This window comes from Coptis chinensis, chromosome 6, assembly GCF_015680905.1.
Source record: "Coptis chinensis isolate HL-2020 chromosome 6, ASM1568090v1, whole genome shotgun sequence".
NCBI classification, from domain to species: Eukaryota; Viridiplantae; Streptophyta; class Magnoliopsida; order Ranunculales; family Ranunculaceae; genus Coptis; species Coptis chinensis.
The window spans coordinates 27221975-27231504 of NC_141461.1; the positions used below are offsets into that span (position 1 = coordinate 27221975).

A 9530-nucleotide genomic window follows, 5' to 3' on the forward strand; every position below is an offset into this window, starting at 1 on the left:
TGTTTTCATATTTTTTTCTAAAGTGTCGTCTATCTTGTGAGACATGAGATATGTGAACGCGTTAAACATCATTGTTGCCCTTATCGGTTAAGCATTAATAGAACTACGTTTTGTTTGATATTGTGCATTGAGATGTTTGGATGTTTGGTGTCCTGTCCTTATCACTACTTCTAATTTAGGATTTCGTTATTTTGTGTTATTCATTGGTTTATTTGATGAAATTGGAGGATGAGGTCTACTTTTACCGCAATGGTTCGTACTCAGTTTGGTTCAACAGATAAAGTCTTCCGTTCTGACTAGGGAGGAGAATTTGTCTCAGGGCTTTCAAAAGATATGCGATGCCAATGGTATTTTACATCAAACCTCTAACACTAATACTCCACAACAAAATGGCAACTCAGGAAAGAAAAGTCCCAATATTCTTGATCTTGCTCGTGGGATGTCTATTGGCATGAATGTTTCGGTTTCTATTGGCATAGAAACTTTATTAGTAGTCCTGCTGTATTTAAAGAAATTTGTAGTACCTAAACCCCCACACACATCTGAAGAAAGAATTGGTGAAAATTAATGGTAACTTCAAATGATGATTTATGCCATTGGATTAAGTTGATAGGATGGTGACACATGTCACTAATATCTTTTTTGTATTGAAGGAGTCGAGGGCTATTTGTGTAATTTCAATTTCATGTTCCAAAGGTACTTAGGAGTCAGGACATTACATGTGGCTCAAACTACAAGATCACGGTCAAACCTGATTGCTTTGGTTCTGCCGTGAGTCTGGGGGAAGTTTAACAAAAATGAAGAACTGGGGGGAGTGTGGTATGTTTAAAAACCTGTTTATGTTTCAAGTCTTTAAAAGCTGAAAAATGCTATCACTGAGTTAATTAGTTAAATACGTCACAAGCTATCACTGGTGGAGCATTTATGATGAGCATAGGAAGCTGTCTATGTTCACTAAGGAAAGGTATCAGGAGCTTCCATAGTGTTTGCAAGGGAGCTCACTTAGGTCTTTAATAACGTTTTCTGAATGCCACCCTTGATGATTTTTTGTTGTAGAGACTTACGCTAACCACTTCCCTGGGGACCAGTACATTGTGGCTCCAGTAGGTAAGATCTCTCATTTTGCTTGTAGGCTTCCTATATTTCGTCCTAATTTATAATTCTCCTGCAGGAAAAGAATGCTCTTGTGGAGACAATGACATGTTTGACGAATGTAAGTATTTGGTTCATATGAAGGAGAACCTTCATTAAATTTCCTCTCTGTTTTTTTTTTTTTTTTTTAATATATGTAATCTTCTTTTGGTAGAAAGCTAAGACATCATATTATGCTAAGAGATCAGTTAAGATTCTTTGCTTCTGTTGTCAGATGATACACAAGATGCTGAGGAGGACACACGCCAGTTAGCTCGAGTGACAGACTTGATCACATCTGAACATATTGACGCTGTTGAACTTACTATTGTTCTTTTAAGTTTCTCAGACATCTCCATGGTAAAGACATAATCACCATTTTTTAGTTTGTATCCCACTTTCCATTTTTGTGTCTTTCTGTGTGTGAGCGAATTTTAGTCATGTAGAGTGCGGACCAGTTGAGACATGAATTAGTTGCTTGACTTGCGGTTCAGTTTGGAGGTCATTGTATCATTTGGTAAAGCCTGAATCCCAACTCCATGAATGTCGTTTGGTAGGGTTCAGTAGAACTATCAAAGATAATCTGAAGTAACTTTTTTCTTTATTTATTTTTTTATTATTTGCTTTTTCCGCTGTCGAATTTCTTAAGTTTCATTATGGATTTCAAACAATCCAACAATTTTTTTTTCTTGAAGTTCTTATTGCAACAAAGATCGGTTGAATCCCAAATTAGATATCTTAGGTCTTGCCATCTTTCATCCAAAACAGTGAGCTGGATGGTTTAATGAGTCGGGTTTTGAAGATCGTCACACGAGGTTCACAATATTGACCGGGATTTGGGATTATAGTGCGTCTCAGGGGCTTAGAATTCGGAGTCATTGGATCTGCTTCTAATGTCCCGTAGTTTTGGAAAACTAGGATATTGAAGGAAGAGAAAAAACATATTAGTGCCTTAGAACATCTTTAGGAGAGAAACCAAGAAAACACCAAATATTTGAACCAAACCTAAAAAACACCCACCAACTTCACGAGCAATATCAAATAGTTGACATCAAATTACGTGGTTTTGGATAAACCATGCCGTATAGCCCACACAGTGACACAGCTTTCCTAAAACCGTGCCATAGACGCCCACCATAGAAGCCCAAGCCAAAGCGGTTTTCCAGAAACCGCACAATGTGTCGCACATCAACTTTCTTCTTTCTTCTTTTTTCAAATCTCTTGCGTAGTTTTCGCAAAACCGCGTGATTGAAGCCCACACTCTAGCCTAAGCCCATGCGGTGTTCAAAAAACCGCCCGGGTTTTTCCAAAACCACGAGAGAGATTTGATACAATACCAAAGCAAACACCAAATTTTGGCCGATTTAGTGTTTGCTTTGGTGTTTTTTTGGTGTTTTCATCAACATGTATCTCTCCTGAAGATGAAACAACACTAAATTATTGAAAATTTGGTGTTTGATGCTAGGATAGTGTCTCACCTAAAGATGCTCTTAGTAGTTTATAATAGTGAATTAACAAGATGAGATTTTAATAAGTTATTTTTTTGAAATTGTGCAGACTTTGGCTGAAGGCAAATGCAGAGAGTGGACATAACAAGGAACGTTTTGTTCAGAACTTTCAACTTATTAAGTGACTCTTATTTGTTTTCTTGGTAAAGAGTTAGTCTTGTTTGTAACTTCTCAATTTGAATTAATTTCCCAGAAATCATGTGCAAACTGATAGTGAAGAGGTACCATAAAGAGCTTGAAGGAACATCTACACCATTAGTAAGGGAAAGGTTTTGCATGGCGCAAGTGTTCTCATATTGTTCTAGTAGTTAAGAAACTTATGGTCCTCAGTCCTCACTTATGATATTTCTCTTCAGGGAGTGGAATTACATTTAAGCATGTGATGAAATAGATGGATGCAGAGGGAAAAGTTGACAGCACAACTCATAAAAGGAAAAATGAAGATTACATGTACGTGGAGGTTAGTTTGAACTTTGAACTTTCTCTGTTGTACACTGCCCCAAGGTAAATCTGGAGGTAGCTCATTAGTTCCCCTATTGTACACTGCCCCAAGGAATATGGATGACATTTTCTCTTTTATTTTTCCCCCTCTAAATTACACCATCTCGGCATCTCATTATGATTATGAAGCAATTATCAACTGTTCCACTGATGCATTGATTTGGCTCTTTACTAATTTAAGCTCTAAGTTGATATTTTTGTTCCCTTTCCATTTTTACTCCCTTTTCAGTTTTTTGTGCTTTAACTTTCTACAAAACCAATTGTAGGAAAAGCATAACTGTGAAAAAGAAACCTGGTTGTTGATCTAGCTGTACTTATTTAATATAACTCCTCAGCTAGTGTTATTTATTTTCTGTCTCACTACACATTATTTATAACTCCTCAGCTAGCTGTACTCTCACTACACATTATTCTCTAAACCGAAACAACACCCTCCTGGCGCTCTCCTTTCTGTCTTCAATCTAGTTGAGCTATGTGTTTCAGTAAGTATAGAGCCTTGAAATCAAATAAACTAGCTAGACAAAGGCCGGTCAGTTTGTCTTAACCCTTTCGTTTTCTGCAGTGATATGCTCACATGCATCTTTCTAGTGTTATTTTTTTTTTATCTCTCTCTCACTTTAATTTCACAGGGTGCATTGTACAACTACAAGTGTACACCTGTTTTATAGTCTAATCAAGGGAGTGAAGTTCCCATTTTCACTCCTTAGTCAATTAACATTGTGTGATAGTAATCTCTGGTGTTAAGAGGATAAGTGGTTTTCTATAATTAAGGAAGCGAGTTTTGAAATTTCGTTTGCAGTAACCATTAGACTGAACGTGAACATTGCAATATTTCCTTGTCGATATACTTGTTTCATTTTTAACTTTTCATTCTAGATAATGTTATGCATTTTTTTATAACAGAATCAAGAAACAAGGCCATTGTGTCATGACCATGAGGATTCGTAGAGCGGTTCTTGAAGGCAGCATACAACTAAACGTTATGTACATGTTATACGTAATCTCAATGGATTGGCAGGCTTGGACTAATCCCAACCCTTTCCTGGTAAACGATCCTAAATGTATACAACTGTCCTAATATCTCCGAAGGTCTAATTGTATGCTCTATGGTCAGCGTAGTCACATTACTCTTCTCCACCCTCGTTATTTTCACCCTCAAGTTGATTTTTAAGATCTCTAGTGCACGAGGTGACATGATGGTGGATATTACGACAGAGTGGTGCGCGTTGGACTACTTACAAGCATTGTGGCTCAATTTTCTGGGTTTATGTTCACGTTGCCTACACTTGTTTACTGGATTCAGTTCCAATTGGGGACCTGGAATTGCTTGGACAACTATGTGATTGCACCTGCTGTTTTACTTCTGATCAGTCTTCCTGTTTCCTGCTCTATTTTCTCTCTTCTGTAGTGGGTTACCTTACTCCCTGCTTGGACAAGTAATTCTGAATGGTTGTTTGAGAATGGTGCTTGAATTTTTTTTCTCGTTTTTGTTTGTTAATTGACACCGATGTACTTGAATTTTTATGTCCCAGTATGAGGAGTTTTGAGTTATGACTTACAGGAAGTATAATAAAAATAGGAGCCGTGTTGTGTTTGAAAACATTTTCTTAGTTTCATTCATTATTATGAAAATGTGCTGAGGTTGATAGTCCCATGCTCAGGATTTTGTAATCCTTAAATCTCAAAATTCTTCATAAGGAGCTACGAATATTGATAAATGGGGTAGGTGAAAAAGTGAGATGAGGATTTTGCTCATGCCAGCTAGTAGTCATCTTTACTAAAGAAAATATAAATAATTTAGTTGTGATGTGATAATGGACGGAGTTCTCTTAAATTTTTTGTAGTATTATAAGTTTTCTTCAGAAGTAAATGGCTATTACAGTTAAACGTAGAATAATTATTATAGCATTAAGATAAGAACCATATTCATTTCACTTACTAAGAAAAGGTGATCTTTGAGTGTAAATAAGCCTACTTATATAAGTTATAAGAAAAGGTGATCTATCAGTGTACGTAAGTGCACTATACCATGGTAGTAGGAGAGTGGTCATTTTAATACATAAAGGGATGGAGTGGGGTCATTTCATAATAACAGAGCGGGGTACAGGGTTTTAGGACATGACATTATAAAAGCCAACTAATAACATTGGCGTTGGCTACTTCTTGAATCATTGTTGTTGGTGGTGGTGGTAAAATTGCGATGGAAGAAGCTCGAGGTGAGTTTACACAAGATGGTACTGTTGATATCAAAGGCAACCCAGTCCTTAGATCCAAGAGTGGAGGGTGGACTGCTTGCTCCTTTGTTGTTGGTACGGTATATATCCTTCATTCTTCCCACTTTTCTACCTTCTTTAATTTTTCATTCACTTCGATCTATACTTAATTATGTCAAATGTGAGATCACTCCTATCTCAACTTCCAGCCCCCTCTGTTTAACACTGATATGCACAAGCACATTCACACTCGGGACAGCCTTTGTTTCTGAATGTATGTACGTCAGTATAAAGGTCAATTGTTTCTTAGCTATCAGAGTATGAAACAAGATCATGTCATCGTCTCCTAAACATGTCACACGAGCGAGACTGAAAGTTTCCCCAGGCGACACTATAGAATGACAAGGTTTTCAGCGTCTATTAAGATTTTTAATTTTTTTCTTTTTGTTATTTTTCTAGGCAGAGATATGCTCTAGTTCACTCATGTGAACCGTTCCACCATTCAAGTATATCTTAGCTACTACTTACTGAGCAATTGAGCACTTTTACGAAGTTCAACCCTGATTACCTGATCTGGCTTCCTACTCGGACTACCTAATTGGATAATGTTGATTTGCACTGAATAATAAGGGAGTCAGCCCCATAATTAATCTTATTAGTTATTTACCCCAAACAAATACACACTGAAATTCTAAACATGCTTAATTTCCATTTTTCGTTCGTAGAGATGTCACCAGCACAAGCACCAAAACCATATGATGAAGAGTTGATAAGCTAATGGGTTCTCCGACCGCCTAAACCGAAAGAATGTTTTGAGTCCATTGCGTTGTCTTGTCGCATTGTGGTCACAGCGCACTAAGACTAAAGTGAATAAATGGATCCCACCTGAGAACCATAATGTCAAAACACTAGATAAAAAATGTGTTGTTGGATGTTTTAACACGTTTTTATGTGTTTTTAAATAGAGAATGGTGGGTGAGGGGCATCACAATTTCCATGCCTATTGATTATCTCATTCACACATCACACTACGCACATTATTTATCAGCATATTTGCTCTGAAATTGGATTACCCTCAGAATGAAATTTGACAATAATCTAATTTGCATTTTTATTGTTTATGGTACAGATTAATTTTATTAAAATATGTTTTTTTATGGATGCAGTGTACGAAGTGTTTGAACGTATGGCCTTCTTTGGTATATCGTCGAATTTGGTACTCTACCTAACAAAGAAGCTCCATCAAGGAACAGTTACTTCTGCTAATAATGTAACCAACTGGGTTGGGACGGTATGGATGACACCTATCTTGGGAGCATACGTCGCAGATGCACATCTGGGTCGATATTGGACGTTCATCATTGCATCGGCTATCTATCTTTCGGTAATCTTCTATGGTCCGATACGAATAAATTTGTCCGCTAAATGGTACAAAATATCAACGTTAGTTTCCTGAAATAATTAGCACTTTCATCATTATCACAGGGGATGTGTCTACTCACAATAACAGTTTCAGTTCCTACCCTGAGAGCTCCGCCTTGTCACCAAGCCGACGTAGCTGATTGTAAGCGGGCATCGACGTTACAATTAGCTGTGTTCTACACTGCGCTGTACATTCTAGCAGTAGGCACAGGAGGAACCAAGCCAAATATTTCAACTATTGGGGCAGACCAATTTGACGATTTTGAACCTAAAGAAAAAACTCAAAAGCTTTCCTTTTTCAATTGGTGGACATTCAGCATTTTCTTTGGGACACTCTTTGCTAACACCATCCTTGTGTATGTACAAGACAATGTGGGTTGGAGCGTCGGCTATGGGCTTACAACAGCTGGACTGGCAATTTCGATATTGATCTTTTTAGTTGGAACACCATTCTATAGACACAGGGTACCCACAGGGAGTCCCTTTACCAGTATGTCTAGAGTGTTGGTTGCTGCTATAAGGAAATGGAGGATACCTGTTCCAAGTGATCCAAAAGAACTTTATGAGCTTGACATGGCTGAATATGCTAAAAAGCAGAAGTACAGGATTGATTCCACACCTTCTTTGAGGTTAGTTTTTCTACAGCAGTTTTTTCTTACTAATGGATAACATACCGAACATAATAAAAAAGGCGCAAATGAATTCAAACTTGGACAAGTCTGACTTGATTCAACTAACTTAGCAACTTGACTTGGTATATCAATTACACTGTCGATACTTCTATTATAGATCAAATATAGTGTCAGCTAGACTTGTCCAAGATTTAAACTCAACTCAAAGTCTCAAACTGGTTGAACTACGAGGCTTTCAAATGTTCACTTACAATGCATTATCCACGCAGATTCCTAAACAAAGCTGCTGTTAAAACTGGTTCATGCGATCCATGGATGCTAAGTACGGTAACCCAAGTACAGGAGACAACACAAATGATATGCATGCTTCCGATTTTGATTGCAACATTTATACCCAGTACTATGGTAGCTCAGGTTAACACCCTTTTTGTCAAGCAAGGTACAACTCTTGCCAGAGGTATAAAGAGCTTCCAAATCCCTCCAGCCAGCTTAAGTGGATTCGTGACGTTAACAATGCTTATATCTGTGGTTTTATATGACCGTTTCTTTGTAAAGATCATGCGGAAATGGACTAAAAATCCGAGAGGGATAACACTTCTTCAAAGAATGGGAATGGGATTCATTTTTCACATTTTAGTCATGGTAACTGCATCTCTTACAGAAATGAGGAGGCTTGGTGTGGCTAAAGATCATGGTGTTGTGGTAAATGGCGGGAGAGTTCCTCTTAGTATCTTCATATTACTTCCTCAATTTGTGCTTATGGGGGTAGCTGACGCATTTCTAGCAGTTGCGCAGATTGAATTCTTCTACGACCAAGCACCTGAAAGCATGAAAAGTCTGGGGACTTCTTATTCAACAACTAGTCTGGGAGTAGGAAATTTCCTTAGCAGTTTCCTACTCTCGACAGTGTCTGATATCACCAGAAGGCACCATCACAAAGGATGGATTCTGAATAACCTCAATGCCTCTCATCTTGATTACTACTATGCATTCTTTGCAGTTCTGAATATTGTAAATTTCATCTTTTTCTTGGTAGTTAGTAGGCTCTATGTTTATAGAGCAGAGGTCTCAGCTGACTCAACAGAAATACTAAAAGAAAAGCAAGAGATGTTTAGCTTTAAAGACTCTAATCAAGAAAGAAATGCTGGGGTAAGTTGACTGTCAAACTAGAAAGAGAAGCTTATAGCACTCTACCCTCCAAAGGTGAAAAATATTGAGAATTATGAATCTAGTAAATATTCTTGTATCGAGGAATAATGTGAACAAGAGAACAATATTAATACTACAACAAGAACTGAATAATCCGAGGTTTACTTGTTGGAAAATCCTCTGTTATTTGTTTTATATACATGATTGATGGAGTGTGATCTAGCTGTGTATTGTGTATAGCCCAGTTTTACTTCAATTCTGGTGTTCAGTGTCTATTAGAATGGAACAGAACAAAATATTGTGAGTGTAACTGATTTGTTACTAAAATATCATACATGACAGAAATATGTTTATTCTGGACTGTCTAGTTCATTAAGTTGTTTGGGTTGTAAGCAGCACCTCTAATAAATATATTTATAGGGGTGTTGGCGCTGAGTTCCTCTAAATGCATCACTGGCAATAAATGTTTGGGCATCTTCTTAAAATTTCATATCTGTTAATCAGTAATCTTGATGCCCAAAATACAAATAATCAGCCTTAATCTCAAGTTTCTTATCTGATATTAAGGGGGACAAATAGGAAAATTTTCAATTTTCTCTTTAAATCTTAGGTATCACTATCATATTTGTGTGTGTATATTTTAGCAAATAGATATGTAATACGTGGCAGCATCTTCTTAAGGCTCGGATATGGTCTTGGTGTGGGTAGAAAGTACCAAAACACACTTCAAGTCCAAATTCTCTCACTTCCTAGTTTCGGAAGTGAGACAAGAAGCGGAGGTTCGTGGGCTTTGGAACTAGTTGGAGTAGTAGGTTCGTATAACCAACTCCTAACTATGAACTCCAAATCCGGAACTCAACTACTAGGTTCGGAGCAGGTTCGAACTATGAACTCCAAATCCGGAGCTCAACTACTAGGCTTATAGCACTAACTACTACTCCGAACCTAAACATGTTTTTCTGTTGTTTAAGTCA

General features: G+C 37.4%; 2 protein-coding genes across 14 annotated transcripts; both read left to right on the forward strand.

Moving 5' to 3' along the window:
* Nucleotides 1-712: 712 nt before the first annotated feature.
* Nucleotides 713-4740, forward strand: LOC147492394 (meiosis-specific protein ASY1-like). 13 transcript variants are annotated; one of them, XR_015198382.1, is made up of 8 exons: nt 714-964; nt 1057-1107; nt 1172-1213; nt 1367-1491; nt 1570-1648; nt 2689-2897; nt 2996-3099; nt 4044-4740. XR_015198382.1 is itself a non-coding variant. In XM_086565504.1 (5 exons), exons 1-5 carry the CDS (start codon nt 798-800, stop codon nt 4086-4088), a joined length of 285 nt encoding a protein of 94 aa, XP_086421630.1. In that variant the 5' UTR covers nt 730-797; the 3' UTR covers nt 4089-4740. The 13 variants fall into 13 exon arrangements, 1 of the variants encoding a protein (XP_086421630.1); XR_015198380.1 differs by having other exon boundaries at nt 1578-1648; XR_015198373.1 differs by having other exon boundaries at nt 716-964; nt 1578-1648; nt 2689-2908.
* A 492-nt stretch (nt 4741-5232) lies between these two features.
* On the forward strand, nt 5233-8732 carry LOC147492395 (protein NRT1/ PTR FAMILY 5.2-like). Its single transcript, XM_086565503.1, has 4 exons — nt 5233-5449; nt 6520-6737; nt 6839-7404; nt 7677-8732. The coding sequence occupies exons 1-4, from the start codon at nt 5341-5343 to the stop codon at nt 8563-8565; spliced, it is 1782 nt and encodes a 593-aa protein (XP_086421629.1). The 5' UTR covers nt 5233-5340; the 3' UTR covers nt 8566-8732.
* Nucleotides 8733-9530: the final 798 nt, after the last annotated feature.

Bases quoted from the DNA above. Each gene is read 5' to 3' on its own strand.
- LOC147492394 (XM_086565504.1), top strand. From the start codon at position 798: ATGAAGAACTGGGGGGAGTGTG. The intron at 820-1,056 runs GTATGTTTAAAA...TTTTTGTTGTAG, and splicing joins GAAGAACTGGGGGGAGTGTG to AGACTTACGCTAACCACTTC. The intron at 1,492-4,043 runs GTAAAGACATAA...TTTTTATAACAG, and splicing joins GTTTCTCAGACATCTCCATG to AATCAAGAAACAAGGCCATT.
- LOC147492395 (XM_086565503.1), top strand. From the start codon at position 5,341: ATGGAAGAAGCTCGAGGTGAGTTTACACAAGATGGTACTGTTGATATC. The intron at 5,450-6,519 runs GTACGGTATATA...TTATGGATGCAG, and splicing joins TGCTTGCTCCTTTGTTGTTG to TGTACGAAGTGTTTGAACGT. The intron at 6,738-6,838 runs GTAATCTTCTAT...TCATTATCACAG, and splicing joins CATCGGCTATCTATCTTTCG to GGGATGTGTCTACTCACAAT.